Source organism: Coregonus clupeaformis, chromosome 36 (assembly GCF_020615455.1).
Source record: "Coregonus clupeaformis isolate EN_2021a chromosome 36, ASM2061545v1, whole genome shotgun sequence".
Classification (NCBI taxonomy): Eukaryota; Metazoa; Chordata; class Actinopteri; order Salmoniformes; family Salmonidae; genus Coregonus; species Coregonus clupeaformis.
This window is the reverse complement of record NC_059227.1, coordinates 26,984,048-27,006,940: the sequence shown is the minus strand read 5'-3', so window position 1 is coordinate 27,006,940 and position 22,893 is coordinate 26,984,048. Positions and strand designations below refer to the sequence as shown.

The 22,893-nt window shown below is 45.0% G+C and overlaps 1 protein-coding gene across 1 annotated transcript in view; it reads left to right on the top strand.

Annotated features, from left to right (window-relative positions):
- LOC121552120 (disks large-associated protein 2-like) overlaps nucleotides 1-20,588 on the top strand; it is a 98,489-nt gene extending 77,901 nt beyond the window's left edge. Inside the window, exons 6-12 of the mRNA XM_041864857.1 lie at nucleotides 1,220-1,245; nucleotides 11,712-12,085; nucleotides 13,453-13,538; nucleotides 13,852-14,270; nucleotides 15,513-15,604; nucleotides 18,692-18,856; nucleotides 19,090-20,588. Coding sequence (XP_041720791.1) covers nucleotides 1,220-1,245; nucleotides 11,712-12,085; nucleotides 13,453-13,538; nucleotides 13,852-14,270; nucleotides 15,513-15,604; nucleotides 18,692-18,856; nucleotides 19,090-19,305 — 1,378 coding nt within the window. The 3' untranslated portion in view covers nucleotides 19,306-20,588. The remainder of the gene's footprint in view (nucleotides 1-1,219; nucleotides 1,246-11,711; nucleotides 12,086-13,452; nucleotides 13,539-13,851; nucleotides 14,271-15,512; nucleotides 15,605-18,691; nucleotides 18,857-19,089) is intronic.
- The last annotated feature ends 2,305 nt before the right edge of the window (nucleotides 20,589-22,893 follow it).

Below are 22,893 nucleotides of genomic sequence, written 5' to 3'. Positions count from 1 at the left end.
ACGATTTCACACCCTCATACGAAGATTAAAATGATGAGCATTTCCCCCCAAATGTAAACCTTTCAGCTAAGTTAATATGAGTCACTGTTCAGTAGGCATCACAGCATGTGTTGACCATGTTGTGTTAGCTGTCCCTAGGAGTATGAGACTGACTGACCGACCGACAGATAGATGAATAGACAGATAGAGAAATTAGATCCTTTGTTGCGACTTCCAGGCTACCTCTCTGTGGTGTAAATGAGCTTCTCTGTCTCTGTCCTCGCAGGCCCGCTTTGTCTAATATGCTCTATTGCCTTACTGTCTTAACCTCATGGCCCTCTCTAGATCTAAACACAACTGCAACTTCTTGACAGATCTTGTTCCAATTCAATTCCATGTTAATGTGGTGTTTGCCTGGTAGACTAGTTAATTGAATGTTTGATTTATGTGTCTGTCTTCTTCCTCGTTATTTGTCCTCCCTCTAACATATTTTCCCGCTGTTTAGTCAACCCCATTTATAATCTTCATTATAAGTTGTTGTTTTTTACACCTCTATCTAGTCCCTCTATTCTTTTATCTCTGATTTACTCATCCCCATTCAGCTATTTGTAGATGCCTCATTACCTATATCCCACCTCTGCATACATTTGTTAAATTAGCATATTTACTCATGTATTTACTTTTAACTGATTATGTTAATTAGCCTGCCTCATCATTTGTGTTTACTTTCTCATGTTTCCCTATTTGTCTGTGTGGTGTGCATTAGGGCACAGTTCTATGTACCACGAGATTATTAGATGATACTGCATGTTTTCTCTTTGCTGTGTAATCATGCCAAATAGACTGTTCAACACAGTCTAATACCTGTGGTTCCACCAGTCATAACTGAAAACAGTCTCAATGACACTGCTGTGTGAATGTTCTTGTTGTGGATGGGAACACAGCAAACGTTGAAAACTGTGGACCATCCCAGCACTGTAATGTCCACGTCTTTGTTTGTTATTGATTGACCAAATAGCATGATCAATGAGAAGAAATGTATGTGTATATCTTCTGAAATGTGTCTGCGACTCTCGCTTGACTGTGATCCTGATACGAGTGTTGGCCTGAGGCATGGTAGGTACTGTTATAGTAAGATGAACTATGTGTGAATGAGTCTCTCCTGACCCTCCAATTCCCTTACTAACTTGTATTGCCTACTATTTTCAGGTATCCAGTTTCGTCTCCCTTCTTCCTGCAGTGTGGACCGAGACAATCCACCTCCAGGTAAAAAAGTCCTCATCTCCTTTACCCACATTGCGAATGGGAGATACCCACACTCTTTGAATTATGTGTGACCCGAGGAACCCTGGAGTTCCTCAGTATGAAAATGTATGCACTCACTAACTGTAAGTCGCTCTGGATAAGAGCGTCTGCTAAATGACTAAAATGTCAAATGCAAATGTAAGTAACCATTGCAGTCAATAGGTTCATATTGACACCTTTGGTTAATTGAGAGTTCTTGGAGGAACATTTAATGATTCAATGTAGCAAAGGGTTCCTGGAGGAATCTTTTTGCTGGCGTGTGTGGAGCACTTTGAATTTATGGTAACACTTTATTTGGATAGTCCATCTGTAGATGCTCCACATACTATCTTCAGACTATCAGTGACATTTACAGTGAGGGAAAAAAGTATTTGATCCCCTGCTGATTTTGTACGTTTGCCCACTGACAAAGACATGATCAGTCTATAATTTTAATGGTAGGTTTATTTGAACAGTCAGAGACAGAATAACAACAAAAAAATCCAGAAAAACACGTCAAAAATGTTATAAATTGATTTGCATTTTAATGAGGGAAATAAGTATTTGACCCCTCTGCAAAACATTACTTAGTACTTGGTGGCAAAACCCTTGTTGGCAATCACAGAGGTCAGACGTTTCTTGTAGTTGGCCACCAGGTTTGCAAACATCTCAGGAGGGATTTTGTCCCACTCCTCTTTGCAGGTCTTCTCCAAGTCATTAAGGTTTCGAGACTGACGTTTGGCAACTCGAACCTTCAGCTACCTTCACAGATTTTCTATGGGATTAAGGTCTGGAGACTGGCTAGGCCACTCCAGGACCTTAATGTGCTTCTTCTTGAGCCACTCCTTTGTTGCCTTGGCCGTGTGTTTTGGGTCATTGTCATGCTGGAATATCCATCCACGACCCATTTTCAATGCCCTGGCTGAGGGAAGGAGGTTCTCACCCAAGATTTGACGGTACATGGCCCCGTCCATCGTCCCTTTGATGCGGTGAAGTTGTCCTGTCCCCTTAGCAGAAAAACACCCCCAAAGCATAATGTTTCCACCTCCATGTTTGATGGTGGGGATGGTGTTCTTGGGATCATAGGCAGCATTCCTCCTCCTCCAAACACGGCGAGTTGAGTTGATGACAAAGAGCTCGATTTTGGTCTCATCTGACCACAACACTTTCACCCAGTTTTCCTCTGAATCATTCAGATGTTCATTGGCAAACTTCAGACGGCCCTGTATATGTGCTTTCTTGAGCAGGGGGACCTTGCGGGCGCTGCAGGATTTCAGTCCTTCACGGCATAGTGTGTTACCAATTGTTTTCTTGGTGACTATGGTCCCAGCTGCCTTGAGATCATTGACAAGCTCCTCCCGTGTAGTTTTGGGCTGATTCCTCACCGTTCTCATGATCATTGCAACTCCACGAGGTGAGATCTTTCATGGTGCCCCAGGCCGAGGGAAATTGACAGTTATTTTGTGTTTCTTCCATTTGCGAATAATCGCACCAACTGTTGTCATCTTCTCACCAAGCTGCTTGGCGATGGTCTTGTTGTCACAAGCTGATGTGGATGCGGTGTTGGAGTCAGGCGCAGGACACAGAAGCTTAGTCAAAACTACTTTACTTGTCAACAAAGACAATACAAAATAACGGGCCTCAAACACAGGAGGCGAGCGATTACGCAAACAGTGCATAAAAACACTAACAACTAGAGAACAATAATAATGCACCAACGGACAGGCGGACAACAACACACAACTGTAAACAAAACCAAAGGAAACTTATAGGTGACATAATCAATACATAAGACGAAACAGGTGCACCAACAAGACAAAACCAAACAAACATAGAGAACATCAATCGGTAGTAGCTAGTACTCCGAGGACAACGAACGCCGAAGCCTGCCCGAACAAGGAGGAGGAGCAGTCTCGGCGGAATTCGTGACAGTACCCCCCCCTTGACGCGCGGCTCCAGCCGTGCGCTGACCCCGGCCTCGGGGACGGCCAGGAGGACGTGGAGCAGGGCGCGTAGGATGACTACGGTGGAACTCAGTCAGGAGGGATGGATCTAAAACGTCCCTCCTAGGCACCCAGCACCGTTCCTCCGGACCGTACCCCTCCCACTCCACGAGATATTGTAGACCCCCCATCCGACGTCTCGAATCCACGATGGACCGGACTGAGTATGCCGGAGCCCCCTCGATGTCCAGTGGGGGCGGGGGAGTCTCTCTTATCTCACTGTCCTGGAGTGGACCAGCTACCATCGGCCTGAGGAGAGACACATGGAACGAGGGGTTAATGTGATAATCATTAGGCAGTTGTAACTTGTAGCATACCTCGTTCAGTCTCCTCAGGACTTTAAATGGCCCCACAAACCGCCGACCCAGCTTCCGGCAGGGCAGGCGAAGGGGCAGGTTTCGAGTCGAGAGCCAGACTCGATCTCCAGGTGCGTATACTGGACCCTCACTGCGGTGGAGATCGGCGCTCGCCTTCTGCCGACGGATGGCCCGCTGCAGATGGACGTGTGCAGCGTTCCACGTCTCCTCCGAGCGCCGAAACCACTCATCCACCGCAGGAGCCTCGATCTGACTCTGATGCCATGGTGCCAGAACCGGCTGATACCCTAACACACACTGGAAAGGGGTCAGGTTAGTAGAGGAGTGGCGAAGAGAGTTCTGAGCCATCTCTGCCCAGGGGATATACCCCGACCACTCCTCCTGCCGGCCCTGGCAATATGATCTCAGAAACCTACCCACATCCTGGTTCACTCTCTCCACCTGCCCATTACTCTCAGGGTGGAACCCCGAGGTAAAGCTAACCGAGACCCCCCAAAGCGTTCCATGAACGCCCTCCAGACTCTAGAGGTGAATTGGGGACCCCGATCAGACACTATATCCTCGGGAACCCCGTAGTGCCGGAAGACGTGGGTAAACAAAGCCTCAGCAGTCTGTAGGGCAGTAGGGAGACCCGGCATTGGGATGAGACGACAGGCCTTAGAGAACCGATCCACAACGACCAGAATAGTGGTATTCCCCTGAGAGGGGGGAAGGTCCGTTACAAAGTCCACCGAGAGGTGAGACCACGGCCGTTGTCGAACGGGCAGGGGTTGTAACTTCCCCCTGGGCAGGTGTCTAGGCGCCTTACACTGTGCGCACACCGAGCAGGAGGAGACATAAACCCTCACGTCCCTAGCCAATGTTGGCCACCAGTACTTAACACTAAGGCAGTGCACTGTCCGGCCAATACCTGGATGTCCAGAGGAGGGTGACGTATGAGCCCAATAAATTAGATGATCGCGGACCTCGAGCGGCACGTACGTCCGACCCACTGGACACTCTGGGGGAGTAGGGTCGGTGCGTAACGCCCGCTCAATTTCCGCATCGACCTCCCATACCACAGGTGCCACCAGACACGACTCCGGCAGTATGGGAGTCGGCTCAATGGACCTCTCCTCTGTGTCATACCGCCGGCACAGGGCGTCTGCCTTACCGTTCTGGGACCCTGGGATGTAAGTGATCTTAAAAACGAACCGGGTCAGAAACATGTTCCACCTAGCCTGACGAGGGTTCAATCTCCTAGCTGCCCGGATGTACTCCAGGTTACGATGGTCAGTCAGAATGAGAAAAGGGTGTTGAGCACCTCAAGCCAATGCCTCCACACCTTTAGGGCTTGAACCACGGCTAACAGCTCCCTGTCCCCTACGTCATAATTACGTTCCGCCGGGCTGAGCTTCTTAGAATAAAAAGCGCAGGGACGGAGCTTAGGAGGCGTGCCGGAGCGTTGCGACAGTACTGCCCCAATACCGGCCTCTGACGCGTCCACCTCTACCTGGAACGCTAAAGCGGGGTCCGGGTGCGCCAGCACCGGAGCCGAAGTGAACAGGTCCTTCAGTTTACCAAACGCCCTGTCCGCTTCAGCCGACCACTGCAAACGCACCGGGCCCCCCTTCAGCAGGGAAGTAATGGGAGCTGCTATCTGTCCAAAACCCCGGATAAACCTCCGGTAGTAATTGGCAAAACCCAAAAACTGCTGCACCTCTTTAACAGTGGTTGGGGTTTGCCAGTTACGCACGGCTGACACACGGTCAACCTCCATCTTCACCCCTGACGCGGACAACCGATGACCCAAGAAGGAGATGGACTCCTGGAAAAACAGACATTTCTCTGCCTTGACATACAAGTCATGCTCCAACAGCCTACCCAACACTCGGCGCACCAGGGCTACATGCTCGGCTCGTGTAGAAGAGTACCCTAGGATGTCGTCAATGTACACTACCACACCCTGCCCATGCAGGTCCCGGAAGATCTCGTCCACAAATGATTGGAAGACTGAAGGAGCATTCATTAACCCGTATGGCATGACGAGATACTCATAATGACCTGAGGTGGTACTAAATGCCATCTTCCATTCATCTCCCTCCCTAATGCGTACCAAGTTATAGGCGCTCCTGAGATCCAGTTTTGTGAAGAAACGCGCTCCGCGTAATGATTCAGTCATACTCGCAATCAGAGGAAGAGGGTAACTGTATTTAACAGTGATCTGATTGAGACTACGGTAATCAATACACGGGCGCAACCCTCCATCCTTCTTCTTCACAAAAAAGAAACTTGAGGACGCAGGGGAAGTGGAGGACCGTATGTATCCTTGTCTCAGGGACTCAGCTATGTATGTTTCCATAGCCGCCGTCTCCTCTTGAGACAGAGGATACACATCCGCGGGAGTGCCGCACCTGTCTGGAGGTTTATCGCACAATCTCCCTGTCTATGAGGTGGCAATCGTGTCGCCCCCGTCTTGCTGAACACGAGTGCCAAATCCTCATACTCAGGGGGAATGTGCATTGCGGGCACTTGGTTCGGACTCTCCACCGTGGTCGCCCCAACGGAAACACCTAAACATCGCCCAACACACTGGTCAGACCATTCCTTGAGAGCCCTCTGTTGCCACGAAATGGTGGGGTCATGGGTGATTAACCAAGGAAGCCCCAGCACCACGGGATACGCAGGAGAGTCAATCAGGTACAACTGAATGATCTCCTCATGACCCCCCTGCGTCTTCATCTTTAGTGGCGCTGTGACCTCCCTAATCAACCCAGATCCCAACGGGCGACTATCTAGGGCATGGACAGGGAAGGGTGCATCAACGGGCAGGAGGGGAATCCCTAACTTAGTACAACATTTCCGATCAATAAAATTCCCAGCTGCGCCTGAATCGACTAGCGCCTTATGCTGGGAATGAGATGCAACCTGAGGAAATACCACAGGTATACACAAGTGAACAACAGAGAGCTCTGGGTGAGTGGGGCGCCTACTCACCTGAAATGACTCCCCAGTGCGCGACCTGTTGCCCCGATTCCCTGGAGACACTCCCCAGCACCTAGCCGCAGTGTGTCCTCCACGGCCACAGTTGGTGCAGGGGACGGCCCCCCTCGGGTTCTCTCTCCTCCTCTCTCTAGCGCCAGCACCCCTGAGCTCCATAGGGCTCGGCTCGGAGGTGCTGGGGGATGGAATGGACGGCCCCAACTCGGGACGTCCGCGGGTGGCATCCAGACGGATGGACATGTCCACCATCTGGTCGAAGGACAGATTGGTGTCCCTGCAGGCCAGCTCTCGACGAACGTCCTCACGCAGGTTACACCGATAGTGGTCGATGAGGTTCCTCTCATTCCACCCCGCATCCGCCGCTAGAGTCCGGAAATCCAAGGCGAACTCCTGTGCGCTCCTCTTCCCCTGTCGGAGGTGGAACAGACGCTCCACCGCCGCTTTACCCTCAGGAGGGTGATCGAAAACAGCCCTGAAGCGGCGGGAGAACTCCGCGTAGCTGATGGTGGCGGCGTCTATTCCCCTCCATTCGGCGTTGGCCCACTCCAACGCCTTGCCGGAGAGACAGGAGATGAGGGCGGAAACGCTCTCGTATCCCGAGGGCGCCGGGTGTATGGTGGCCAGGTAGGGTTCCACCTGAAGGAGGAACCCCTGACACCCGGCTGCGGTGCCATCATACGCCCTCGGGAGCGAGAGCCGAATCCCACTGGATTCCGGAGCTGGTATGGTGGGGCTGGCCGATGGTGGTGGTAATGTAGGAGGAGGTGTGGGCACGCCTCCCCTTTCCCATCGGCGCAGGGTGTTCATCACCTCCTGCATGGCGGAGCCGAGTTGCTGGATCCTGGCGTCCTGGCAGCTGACCCGATCCTCCAGCGACTCGGTCGCCGCCGCTGCTCCTGCTGACTCCATAGTAAGGTGTGTTGTTCTGTCACAAGCTGATGTGGATGCGGTGTTGGAGTCAGGCGCAGGACACAGAAGCTTAGTCAAAACGACTTTACTTGTCAACAAAGACAATACAAAATAACGGGCCTCAAACACAGGAGGCGAGCGATTACGCAAACAGTGCGTAAAAACACTAACAACTAGAGAACAATAATAATGCACCAACGGACAGGCGGACGACAACACACAACTGCAAACAAAACCAAAGGAAACTTATAGGTGACATAATCAATACATAAGACGAAACAGGTGCACCAACAAGACAAAACCAAACAAACATAGAGAACATCAAGCGGTAGTAGCTAGTACTCCAGGGACGATGAACGCCGAAGCCTGCCCGAACAAGGAGGAGGAGCAGTCTCGGCGGAATTCGTGACACTTGTAGCCCATTCCAGCCTTGTGTAGGTCTACAATCTTGTCCCTGACATCCTTGGAGAGCTCTTTGGTCATGGCCATGGTGGAGAGTTTGGAATCTGATTGATTGATTGCTTCTGTGGACAGGTGTCTTTTATACAGGTAACAAACTGAGATTAGGAGCACTCCCTTTAAGAGTGTGCTCCTAATCTCAGCTCGTTACCTTTATAAAAGACACCTGGGAGCCAGAAATCTTTCTGATTGAGAGGGGGTCAAATACTTATTTTCCTCATTAAAATGCAAATCAATTCATAACATTTTTGACATGCGTTTTTCTGGATTTTTTTGTTGTTATTCTGTCTCTCACTGTTCAAATAAACCTATCATTAAAATTATAGACTGATCATTTCTTTGTCAGTGGGCAAACGTACAAAATCAGCAGGGGATCAAATACTTTTTTCCCTCACCGTATCTATCTACTAACTCTAGCTTTAATCCTAATTGTAAACCTTATCCTAGCACTAAACTTAACCCTAACCCTTATTTAAACCTAACCCTAACGGTAACCTTTGTAATCAGTTGTTTATCAACAGATAGTTTGTTGATAGTATGACCATCTGTAGAGCATCTACAGATGTAAAATCCGGACTATCCAAATAAAGTATGTGGTTTTTGGCGATGGCTTTATGGGATAGCTAGCAACTTGAAAACATTGACCCATTCCTATATGTGTACTATTTTAATAGCAATGTTAAATAATCAAGCCAATTGTATCATATGAATGTAGCCTCCTGTTTCAATTCTGAAAAGTTTATTGTGATGGTAATGACGTTTGTTTATGATGATAATTATTAAAGGTCCAATTGAGCCGTTTTTATCTCAATATCAAATCATTTCTGGGTAACAATTAAGTACCTTACTGTGATTGTTTTAAATTAAAATGGTCAAAAAATAAACAAAAATAGATTCTTAGCGAAGAGCAATTTCTCAAGCAAGAATTTTGCTAGGACTGTCTGGGAGTGGTCTCAGTGGGGAGGGTAAAACTGAAAACTAGCTGTTTTTGGCAGAGAGGTTTGGAACTCTCTTTCTTATTGGTCTATTAACTAATTTACCGCCTGGTGATGTCACCAGGCAGGCCAAAACTCCATCCCACCAAAACAGGCAGAAATTTCAGAAATGATCAGGAAGGTGTTCTTAATGTTTTGTACACTCAAGGGATATTGACATTTGCAGTGTACAAACTTAACATGATGAACAGGAATTACATTTATTCTCACAGGTGGCCAAAAAAATCTTCACGTCACGCCTCCAATAAGCCACCCCTCCAATCTTCTGAGAGGTCCTTCCCATCACAAAAATGGTTCCAGTTTGAACCTTTACACAGGGGTTCCTCAAATAACATTTTCAGAGGTGTTCCTCAAGGAACCTTTTTGACCTGAAAAGGTTCCCCAACAGTGGCAGTCTTTTGAACCCCAAAAGGCTCCTTTTACTTCTTAGAGTGCAGTGTGAGGAGAGGCCAATGACAGACACATCATCTCCTTTCAAGGAGCTCTCTAGCCCAGACTCTTTCTACAGCCTTTCCCACCGGCTGTTGGCTTTAACACACCTCCCGAATACAGAGAGAGACTCACACGGCTCTTGCTTGTCAAGTTGCAGTGCAAGGTCGCCAGGCACACAGGGTTTGTCTGTCTGCGTTCTGTAGGGAGGCAAGGAGGCGATATGGCGTCTCTTGCTGTGTACAGTTGTTGTGCTTTTTCAAAGAGGCTGTTGCCCACAGAGTATTCAAATCCACTCAGTTTGAATAGGAGGCTGTTTATTAAAAAGTCAGAGTTTCACACTTCCTGCCTGTCTTTGAAGCAGCACACGATTAAAACTCAGGGATATAAATGTAAAAATAAATGCTGTCTATGACTGCGTCACCCATCCTACTCAATTTGGTATCCACCGACAAAGTCTTGCGGAAAAACTACAACCCTTTCCAGATGGAATGAATCCATCTAAAGTGAGAGTATATGCAGAGTTTTATCACATCTAATGACTAATTAGATCTATCACAAGATGTGCTTGTTAAAATTGTGAATGGATTAAGCAAGTTATCCCTGATTTTATACAAGTAGTATAATTATGTCAAAGATGTGTCAACCAGCTGCCGGCAATGTGCATGCGTGTGTGTGCATGTGTGCGACCTTGAAAGGACTAGGGAGGTTTTTCAATAGTCAATTTTTAAAAATGAATGAATGGGTGAATGTTTCAGTAGGTGGATGAACACATTAACAAATTAATGCCTGAATAAATGTACCTGAGGACTATTGAGTTTGCCAGTTACACAACCTATTTGTGATGAAGTCTATTTTTGACACTGCAATGAATCACAGCCTTTCTTTCTACCTCAGTGACTCATCCAACAGTTTCATAAAATAGTGGTTTAGAAATTCTGCATGTCAATGTCACCATCCACAGGTCCATCAGCATGTTGCAGTCTCTCTGTAACTGGTGTGTTTAATGATGAATACAGTATCTGGGACTCCAGTACAAGAACTGCCATGAGCTGTTCCTTTTATCCTGTTAACTGTCATTATTTGTTGTACTGTATTCTGGATGGGATAATTCCACACAAAATGTAACTGGTGTGTGGTAGCCTTCCTTTGATGCTAGATAATGTATCAGTAAAAGGATGATGCATCATATCTACTTGTTAATGAGTGTGTGAAAAAAAAGTTATATAATTAAAGGTCCATTGCAGCCATTTTTATCTCAATATCAAGTCATTTTTGGGTAACAATTAAGTACCTTACTGTGATTGTTTTCAATTAAAATGGTCAAAAAGAAACAAAAATAGCTTCTTAGTAAAGAACAATTTCTTAAGCAAGAATTTAACTAGGACTGTCTGGGAGTGGTTTGAGTGGGGATTTGCTGTTATTGACAGATAGGTTTGGAACTCTCTTTCTTATTGGTCTATTAACTAATTTACCACATGGTGATGTCACCATGGAAGGCCAAAACTCCCTCCCACCAAAACAGGCAGAAATGTCAGGCGGGCTGTCCTTACACTAAAAGGGTATTATCATAATATTCACAATTTCATTGTATTGTTCCAACCTCATCGTGTGGAAATATATATAAAACACAGGAAAATATATATTTTTTACTACATTGGGTCTTTAATATGTTTCCTCACTGCCTACAGGACTAAATTGGCCTGGTTATAATTCATTAGCAATCTGGTAGAAACATATTCTCACCTTTGTCTAACATAGCCTGTTAGATATAACTATATATTTTAAAATAATTATATGAGGCTATCAGAATTAAAAGTTCATATCAAGCAACTGCATTTAATATTATAATATATATACATTGATACAATGGTACCTGTCTTGAGCCCAGCCTGTGAAGTAGGCATACTGTATCTCCTTGCTGCTAGCCCTTTTCTGCTATGAGGTCCATCTGGATTAAGATCACATTCTCATTTGCACTTGAAAGAAGGGTTGCTACCCATAATCCTCCACTGCACAGAAGGAGCTATAGCTTATTAACCAGAAAGAAGCATATGTGTTGAGTGTTCATCTCTGTGGCAGTAAAAATAAATCCTCTCAAAGAGTTTCCCCTTTCTTCTGTTCTGTCCCCAGTGTCTTCTGATGCATTTAACATAATCCCCTCATCACTCCGCCGTTCGCTTTCATCACTCATTGTGGTAGCGTATGTACTCAGGTGCAATGGGTCGCCTTGCTGTGAGAACTCTCGCCCCATCTTTCATTATTATATTAGCATTCTCCATTCTCTCCCCTTCAGAACCTCTGCTTTACAATAACTCCTCTTCCTCTCTCTCCTCTCCCTGCTTGCTCTCCAGAGGTGACGCACACGCCTAGCTATAAGGCAAAGACGCCCCCACCGGTGCCACCTCGTGCCACCTCCAAGCCCCTCATCTCGGTGACGGCCCAGAGCAGCACAGAGTCCACCCAGGACGCCTACCACGAGGGGATGCACCAGCGGGGGAGTGTACTGTGGGCGCCAGACGGTCTGGGCGGCTCGGGTCGAACCCTCTACAACTCCACCGACAGCCTGGACAGCTCCAAGGCGGTGACGCTGGCCATGGAGACGGCGGCAGGCAAGCGGCACATCTCCACGGGCAGCCACAGCTCGGTGCAGACATGTGACAAGGCGGTGCTCGTGTCCAAGGCTGAGGAATACCTCAAAACACCACGCTCTTCCATAGGGATTCAGGTAAGACAAGCTCATACACACACACATATGCTTAGATACACACGTGTTGATGGTCTAGTCCCTGTATGGCCGACCCAGGACGTGAATCCTTTCTCACAACAGCACTTTGTGCCTGCAATGAAGCGCACTAACACTAGCCACTGTCTCCACTCCCCATGACAGCTGATGTTAGACCAAGACACACACAAACATACGCGCACACACACACATTCATTAAACACCGTTCACACTGAGAAGTAGCCATCTCACACTGACCCAATGTGACCCTGACCAATAAGGATTAATGACCACACAGCTCTACAGCCACTGGCCAGCCCAGAGAGCTCAGGCAGCACTCAGCTCAATATAACACACACACACACACACCACCTCATGATGACTAATAGAGTAGAATAACATTAGAGGAAACTGTTGATGATGATTATTTATCGGTGTAATTCAATTTGATCACATTATCTATTTTACACTGGCAACAAATCAAACTAATGAAAGAAATATAATTACATTTACTAATGACTCAAAGTATTTTCTGGATGCCTGCTGAGGTGACTTGTGAACATGTTTTACACATTTTCATGGCCTCTGAATTTACGAGAAACCCATCATATAGCATTAATGTAACCGTTTAGACCGTTAATTTCACTTTCATGCCAAGATTCTGTCTCTTTTGCAATGCAGTTTCTCAAGGGACAAATAGAAACCAATCCATCCTCACCATCATCTTCATCAACCTCATCATCAATATCATCAGAATACTATCATCAACGTTTCCATCATAACCTCCAGTGCCAGCACCATATTAATATCTGTCATCACATCTGGTATGATTAGTTATTTACTATGAAGTACTCATTTTATTCCATACTCAACTTTTTCAATGTCATTATTTTTTAGCACTGGGACTGTAATGTTGAGATGACAATGTGTGTGTGTGTGTGTGTGTGTGTGTGTGTGTGTGTCTGTGTGCGTGTGTGTGTGTCTGTGTGTGTGTGTGTGTGTGTGTAAAGTGAGCCATGCATTGGGGATATAGAGAGGGACCGGCCCATAAAAGCCTTCCCTTTCAGGGAGACAATCATTTGCTCAGGATATAGGGGTCTCTGGACAAACCCCGGCCCTCCTCCTTCACTTAATGCAGATCCTCTCTCTCTTTATCCCCCCCTCTCCTCCCCCGTGTTTGTCTCTCTCCGTCTCTCGGCATACATAGTATAGATCACTACAGTTTACTACCCTCTTTATTATCTATGTCACTAAGCACCCTCATTGATGTTCAGTTGGTGTGGTATTAAAGTAGTTCACCCATGATACTGTAATAACGAGGTTACTGACAATGACGTGTTATTGTTTATGTTCACGTTTGTGCTTCCCAGGTGGAGACGGCGACAGACTCCGAGTCAGAGAGCAAAGGGCTTCCTCAGTACCATTCTGTGGGCACCCAGGTGGAGGATGACAAACGGTACGCACACAGGAAATGGAAACAGACAATACAACCATTGCAGTTTGGCCTCTGACCTTTTACAGCAGCAGTTGATAATCTCTCTCTGGGTCCTGATTGCACTAAATCAATATTTATCGATGTTGTGAAACTTATATTGCACATGTACTTGTGAATGATTTATTTTCTGTATATACTGTTGGGTTTGGCTATCTATCAATATATTTATGTTTTCTCTCTCTTTGGATCCATATATTGTAATTCTAATCTATTTATTCTCCTCTGTATATATATATTTGTTTGTGTGTGTCTGCATGTGTCTATACTCCCTCAGGCATGGCAGGTTCAAGCGATCCAACAGTGTGACGACAGCCGTACAAGCTGACATGGAACTAGAGGGCTTCCCCACCATGGAGGACAAGGGCCTGCAGTTCGGAGGGGGTTTGGCCTTCCACGGGGGCCACTCGGAGCCTAGCACGCCCACCCAGTACGGGGCTGTCCGCACCGTCCGCACCCAGGGCCTCTTCAGTTACCGGGAGGACTACCAGCGCTCCTCCAGCGGACCGCCCAGCCCGCAGCCTGAGTCGTGGCTGACGGAGCCCTCTCTGGAGGGGGTAGAGACGGGCCGCGTGTCCCCCCTCCGCAGGGACGGCAGCTGGTTCATGCAGCTCCTCCATAATGAAACTAAGAGGATGGAGGGATGGTGTAAAGACATGGAGAGGGAGGCGGAGGAGCATGACCTGTCGGAGGAGAGTGAGTTTCTGACGCTGAAGCATAGAGGCATGTACTGCCTCTATAGTCCCTAAGGCAGGGGCTGTTCATATTCTAATGCATTAATTTCTACATGCATTCACTGATAACCCTTTAGAATTGAATGGGCAAAGTCATGTTTGTAGATGGAGATGTAATACAACCAACAAGCGTTGTTATGAACACATTTATTTAGCTAATGAATACCAGTCCAGCATTTTGATTCTTGATGCAGTGGACAGATTTGAGTGAGATAACACTGCTGCATGGCCAAAGGGCTCTATTGTCATGTCATCCAACAAATGTAAATGCCTGGAGTTTGCTGAAAGGCATGTGATTGTATCCGGTGCTGTGGTCAGATGACAGATGACATGACAAAATAGCTATTTTGGCCACGTACACCAGTGATAAGGATGCATAAGCAGGAGAGAACAACCATACATACTGTACAATATGGTGGTGGATCTTTGATGTTATGGAGCTACTTTGCTTCCACTGGTTCTGGGGCCCTTGTTAAGGTCAACGGCATCATGAACTTTACCCAGTACCAGCACATTTTTGCAAAAAATCTGGTTGCCTCTACCAGGAGGCTGAAGCTTGGTCGCACGTGAATCTACCAGCAAGACAATAACCCCAAGCACACATCAAAATGGCCATCTCAGTCTCTGGACTTGAACCCCATTTAAAACCTGTGGTTTGAATTGAAGAGGGCAGTCCATAAGCGCAGACAAAAGATATAAAGGATCTGGAAAGATTCTGTATGGAGGAATGGTCCAAGATCCCTCCCAATGTGTTCTCCAATCTCATAAAACATTTTAGAAAAAGGCTCAGTGCTGTTATCCTTGCAAGGTGAGGTATTGAAAGCTATTGAAAACAGGGGTGCCAATAATTTTGACCCATATCTTTTTCAGAAGAAAAAAAAATACAAAATCTCTTTCTCTATAAGAAATATATACTTTTCAAATGTTTTGGAGCATACAATATAGCTCAGTATTTGTATTATTTATTTTATAGCATTTTTTGCTCATCTTTTGGACCTGACAGTATATTTACAGAATTAAGAGTCTAATATCACTCCATACGCGTATGTCTCTCTCTCTCTCTCTCTCTCTCTCTCTCTCTCTCTCTCTCTCTCTCTCTCTCTCTCTCTCTCTCTCTCTCTCTCTCTCTCTCTCTCTCTCTCTCTCTCTCTCTCTCTCTCTCTCTCTCTCTCTCTCTCTCTATATCTCTCTCTGTGTCCTCCAGTCCTAGGGAAAATCCGAAGTGCGGTGGGCAGCGCACAGCTCCTCATGTCTCAAAAATTCCAGCAGTTCTACTGGCTGTGTCAGCAGAACCTGGTAAGTGCCCTATAATATTATAATACACCATGACGGGTGTACCATGACGGGTGTACCATGACGGTGTACCATGATGGGTGTGTGTGTGTGTGTGTGTGTGTGTGTGAACAAACACTACCGGTCAAAAGTTTTAGAACACCTACTCATTCAAGGGTTTTTCTTTATTTTTACTATTTTCTACATAGCAGAATAATAGTGAAGACATCAAAACTATGAAATAACACATATGAAATCATGTAGTAACCAAAAAAGTGTTAAACGAATCAAAATGTATTTTATATTTGAGATTCTTCAAATAGCCACCCTTTGCATTGATGACAGCTTTGCACACTCTTGGCATTCTCTCAACCAGCTTCACCTGGAATGCTTTTCCAACAGTCTTGAAGGAGTTCCCACATATGCTGAGCACTTGTTGGCTGCTTTTCCTTCACTCTGCGGTCCGACTCATCCCAAACCATCTCAATTTGGTTGACGCCGGGGGATTGTGGAGGCCAGGTCATCTGATGCAGCACTCCATCACTCTCCTTCTTGGTAAAATAGCCCTTACACAGCCTGGCGATGTGTTGGGTCATTGTCCTGTTGAAAAACAATTGATAGTCCCACTAAGCCCAAACCAGATGGGATTGCGTATCGCTGCAGAATGCTGTGGTAGCCATGCTGGTTAAGTGTGCCTTGAATTCTAAATAAATCACAGACAGTGTCACCAGCAAAGCACCCCCACACCATAACACCTCCTCCTCCATGCTTTACGGTGGGAAATACACATGCAGAGATCATCTGTTGACCCACACCGTGTCTTACAAAGACAAGGCGGTTGGAACCAAAAATCTCAAATTTGGACTAATGTCCATTGCTCATGTTTCTTTGCCCAAGCAAGTCTCTTCTTCTTATTGGTGCCTGTAGTAGTGGTTTCTTTTCAGCAATTCGACCATGAAGGCCTGATTCACACAGTCTCCTCTGAACAGTTGATGTTGAGATGTGTCTGTGACTTGAACTCTGTGAAGCATTTATTTGGGCTGCAATTTCTGAGGCTGGTAACTCTAATGAACTTATCCTCTGCAGCAGAAGTAACTCTGGGTCTTCCATTCCTGTGGCGGTACTCATGAGAGCCAGTTTCATCATAGCGCTTCATGGTTTTTGCGACTGCACTTGAAGAAACTTTCGAAGTTATTGAAATGTTCCGTATTGACTGACCTTCATGTCTTAAATTAATGATGGACTGTTGTTTCTCTTTGCTTATTTGAGCTGTTCTTGCCATAATATGGACTTGGTCTTTTACCTAATAGGGCTATCTTCTGTATACCCCCCCTACCTTGTCACAACACAAATGATTGGCTCAAACATTAAAAAGGAAATAAATTCTACAAATTAACTTTTAACAAGGCACACCTGTTAATTGAAATGCATTCCAGGTGACTACCTCATGAAGCTGGTAGAGAGAATGCCAAGAGTGTGCAAAGCTGTCATCAAGGCAAAGGTTGGCTATTTGAAGAATCTCAAATATAAAATGGTTACTACATGATTCCATATGTGTTATTTCATAGTTTTGATGTCTTCACTATTATTCTACAATGTAGAAAATATTAAAAATAAAGAAAAACCATTGAATCAGTAGGTGTTCTAAAACTTTTGACCGGTAGTGTATGCATGCATACGTCAGTGTTGTGCATTAAAATAAACCTTATATCTCACATTCTCACTGTTGATGACTTAGCAACAGCACAGGGCTTGAAAAGTGCTGTACCTGAAGCTGCACTAACTGGCTGCTCCAGAAATAGCAGTCCCAATTGATGTCGAAACAGGCCTTCTGCTTGTATTGACCCCCACAGTAAGCGGAAGGAGAATAACAATAGGAAACTTAGGTGTCTATGTTCACACCATTCATTAATACAGAGAGACAGACATTTCAATGGGTTTTGAATAACAAACCTTCTACCCTCTCTCATTACTCACCCCTAACGTAGTCAAGAAGTTTTCACATTTTCACAATACCTAATTTTAATTACCCACCAAATGTCAACCTGCATTAGTTACTGTAGGGGTAGTCTCAGAAGACTGTGCTCAAATGATGCTTCACTTGCCATTTATTCACACAGTGCAGACATTTCTTTAATGAAAAAAGCAAATTGTTTTTGAGAGGAGGGGCTTAATGACCCTTCTCTCTTGCCGTAGCGTGATTGTTTTTTTGTGTCTGATGACTATGATGCCTTAAAGCCGGTGTTTTGCTCTCTTTCTGAGGGGCCGTGGACTCTCTCTCTGCGTTCCCCCGGAGATAATGGGATGATGGATGATGTCCCACATTTACTGTGACAGGACTTAGATTGCCCTGAGCCTCTCAAATGTGTCCCACTGACTGAGTAGAGAGCAGCCCTAGTATCCCTACCGGAGAGAGCGAGAGAGAGAGCACTACCCCTAGCATGACCCCATATCACAACTGTAATGTCCGTGTGGGGGCGGAGGGTGTGGGGGGGGGGGGTTGAGGAGGTGGGGTCGTCTGTGTGTGTGTTCGGGGGTGGGTGTGTGTGCGTGTAAGTGCATGTGTTTGTGTCATCTGGACAGCACAAGTGGTCCCCTCAGTAACACAAATGTCAATGTTGAACCTGTTCAGGCATACAGCACACCATGTTGCAATTGTGTGCTGAGTCATTGCCAACCTTTATGTGTAATTATGCTTTGAATGATTACAGAAACAGATAAGTGGGAGTGACAAAGGCTCTTTAATAATGTAGAACTCCACATGGATGTAACTTTGATTTTGCTCCATGAAATGGAGCTCATGGCTGGCAAAGGGCATGAAATACATCTGTTATTTAAAGCGTTAAGGAGGACATCTAGTGGTTGGACAGTGTACAGAAGGGTGTTGGAAGGTACAATATCTGGGGATGTAACACAAGCATTTAAAAATCACCATTATAGTCTATAACAGTTATGACTATACCAGATATATAAGTGTCATGAAATTTAAACAGACATACGTTGTCATGGTCACTGAGGTGTTGATAATTATATAAAATGATCTCCCTCCTCCACCTTTCACTTTTCCGGTCAACCCCTTCCCTCCCTTCCCTGCCACCTTTCACCCGCCAGGATCCTAGCGCCATGCCCCGCCCCACCTCTCAGGACCTGGCTGGATTCTGGGACCTGCTGCAGCTCTCCATCGACGACGTCACTGGCAAGTTTGACGAGCTGCAGCAAATCAAGAGCAACGAGTGGAGGCCTGTGGAGAGCCCTGAGAAGAAGACACCATTACAGGTATATCAATGGAGTTGTTACCCTTGCTTAGCTGTATAGCTTTTCACAGCTAGCAAACTAGACTGTGGAGGTGTATTGTCTAATGGTATTGGCCAATGTGTACTTATTTGTATTGTTTTATCCTGCCCTTATTCAGAAAATTACATGGCTCAAATCTCTCTCCCTCTCTCTCATTCTCTCTCTCTCATTCTCTCTCTCTCATTCTCTCTCTCTCTCATTCTCTCTCTGTGAAGGAGAGGAAGTGGCCTCCCCCGTTGCCAAAGAGGCCTCCGAAGGGGCGTGGCGGCGTGATGCGGGAGCGTTCTCTGGACCTGCAGGACCGCCAGCGTCAGGAGGCCCGGCGCCGCCTCATGGCAGCTAAGCGGGCAGCTTCCTTCAGACAGAACTCAGCCACAGAGAGGGCAGACAGCATCGAGATCTACATCCCCGAGGCCCAGACCCGCCTTTGAGGTCCAAGGATTTACCCCTCTAGCCTGACCCCAGCTCTGCCCATTTCCTGCCCCCATACCCCAGCCCCAGCCAGTGGGTGTCACCCAGACTCCTTCCTCCCTCCTCCTTCTCATCTGTGTCAACATCTCTCACTTTCATTTCTCACTGTTTCTCTCCATCTATTGCCATTCTTCTGATGTCCTCTCCCCTTTAAGACGGAGGTAATATTCACCACCCCTCCACCCCATTATAATGAGCTGCTACTACACCCTCCCCTTTAACCGAACTGATTCACCATCACAATTATATTTGGGTAATTACAAGCAAAATGATTATTTTCTATACTGTAACAAATTCTCTTGTTGGAAATGTATTCATCCCCCCAAGAGCTTTCGCATTGCCATCATGTATTATGAGCCTCTGGGTAAAGTAAGGGTAATATCAGTATTTTCCCACCATGTTCAAAAGGAATCACAAAGTGCAACTTTTCTATGGAGAATCTCACCAGCATCAGTGGTCTTGGGCTAAAGCACCCTGTGCGGAGACTACTACTCCCCAGTGGTAGCACAGAGGTGGTGATGACTCACTGTCAAGATAGAAGTCTGGAAATCTCTCCCCCATGTTTGTGGGTTGTCAGTCAAAGTGGGGGGGAATATGTAATGTGATTGATCAACACCTGCTATTGAAATACCTCAGTCTTGCAGTGGGCACTCTAGCGTAAAAACCATAGACATAGAATTCAAATCTATTTCTATGGTAGAGACCGAGGAGTAGTCATCACATCTGATATGGTCGCACAGCATCCTGGGTATAGTAGTTCCGTTGTTATTCTTGGGACGTACTCACACCACTTTTTACCAGGCTAGCTGCTGCAGCCACTGCCTAACATTGCTGAGACATGGGATCTGAAAAAGACATGCAGTAGTACCCCAGCTAGCACAGAAGTTTTTGGTTTCCCATTGGTTCTGGGAACAAAGCCATAAGTTTCCTGATCGGTAAAACTGAACGTTTTTAAAATGTTCTGAGAATGTAAAATTTTAGGTTGCACGGAGGTTCTTAGAACCTTTTACTATGGTTCCCTGAAATTTTCCTGGAGGTATTATTAACGTTCTGAAAACGGAAATTATAGGTTATTTGAAGGTGATTAAATAACATTCTGAGAACATTCTCTAAATGTTTTGAATGTTTTGAACGACATGTATAGGTTATTTGGAGGTTTTTGAATAACTTAAAACTTTCACTGAATGTTTCAATAAGACTGCTAGCTTAGGTTAACTGGTTTGAACGGATAAGAGCGTCTGCTAAATGACGTAAATGTAAATGTAATAGGATACATGGAAATTAATAATGCAAACACATTTCTTTTTTATTGTGGCACGGCGTCAGTGAGATTCAAACCTATGATCTTCTGTTCTCTGTCCGTGGAATTAGTTCACTGCGACACCAGGAAAACATAGCATGCCATGTTTTTCAAACTCATAAAAGCTGTTAATTTTAGTCTATTCCAACAGACCCAATTTCAAAGGAAACAAGCACTCATTAATATCAGGTGCGGCCAATTAGTGGGCCCGGCCAATACACCTGAACACACTTAAGTAAATAGAGGATAGAGAGAGTTTTGTTGACACTGAGAACGGAATGTATATGTTTTTAAATAACATTATTAGAACGTTCTTTGAATGCTACTCATTTTTTCTTGTGGTTCTTATGGAACATTTTCTTAATGTTCTGAAAACATTACTTTAAATAGAACCATGAGGAAACCTACAGAAAACGTTATACTAATGTACTGAAATTCCCACAGAATAACGTTTCTTAACGTTCATAATGTTTCTTAACATTCTTAGAACTATTTGAGAACATTCCCAATGTCAAACCAGTTGGAGAACATTCCAAGAACATAAAAAATAAAAATAATGTAACCATGTTTAAACTTTTAGGAAACGTTCTGTTAAAGTAATGAAATACCAAGAAAATTAAGTATTTTTGTCAAGTTCCTTAAATGTGCTGAGAAAGTCCCAAAGCCAAGCAACTATCCTGTACCTTTCCCAGAAAGTTGTGGGAAGGTTGTATGCAAAATAACCATGGGACAACCACGCTCTCACCAAGCTCTAAGAAACGTATGGTTCTCAGAACGTTGTGTGCTAGCTGGGACAGTACCTTAGGGCTGCATTTATGCATTTTCAGTTAAGATAAAGGCATTGTTGTAAGGTTGAAACATGGTTATGATATAGGTTGTACAGTGCATTTATTCGTCTGATCCATGTTTCCATTGCAACACTAGTTTAAATCACTTATAGGGAAAAAAAATGTATCAAATTTCGTGAAAGAAAAAAGTTGACTATATGATATAATGCATTTTTGCACCTTATATATATATACTATTCGTGTTTGTATTTCCAAGGGAAATGTAGTAAATGACACTCACATGATATTGTTGCAGTTGAATTGCAAGGACAAAAATGGAACATTTGCTACTGAATATGTCTATGATGCTTTTCTATACACCACATCAATCTGCACCTTGAGTTTTGTGTTTATCCCCTGATGTCAAGTACTATTGTAATGATAACAATGATGATAAATCATGTAATCAATCACATATATACCCAATGACCAACATCACAAACTACATTGAACTTGATTTGTCTGACAGTGGACGATGTGATGAAAGAGTGACTGTCTATGGGGTGGAGAGAGCAGTGCCCCAACAGACAGATAAGTTATACCTATTAGGGACCACATCACACACATTCTATCGCATCCGGCACACAACAATCAAGTATTTTTCTCCACACTGCAGATGTAGTGTGGGACAAACAGGTGCAAATGTCACTTTAACACTATCCAGTTACTAGTAAATGGTGCTGCTTTTTACCTGAAACGGTTGTCCTTTACCCAGTCCTATGTGCACACACACACACTCAAGGACTTTTTAATAACAGAGATTTACAAAAATGGTGCCCATATTTATCTTTAATTAAAGATGGTGGCTATTGACTTGCGGGGGAAAAAAACATTGCGGAGAAAAAAAACATATTTGCAAAGTGTCTATTTGCAGTGTTCATTTTTGCTTAAAAGTTATTTATTGAAGAGGCAGAGAAAATACGTATGATGAGGTATTTCTAGTCCCTATCTTGCCATCAGCTAAGAGGGTTGCTATAATTGTAGCCATAGTCAAAGGTCTATGGAATTCTAGTGAGAGAGAGAGAGCAAGCCATTTTCATTTTTATGACGTTACTCCATTGCTTTGGCGGTGCTCTACAACACCACACTTCAGAATTGGCCCTCCTCCAGTCAAGGAGATAATTGTTTCAATATACTGTATATTTCCTTCAAAAAATGAAACTGTCCTTTTACTAGATTACATGATATACTGGCATTTGTGTTGTACTGTGTGTCATATGTATAGCATATCCATACCCATATGAACAGCAGATTGGATTTTAAGTATCATTAATTTATTCCCATATAATTGTGATGTTAGGGTTGTAAGCTTCTAGCACCAGTGGTCGACTAGGAATGTTCAATAGAATGTGATGCAAAAACAGGATGAGCTGTTATATGTCCACATTGCATGGATTAAGACAACACTTTTTATTGAGGCC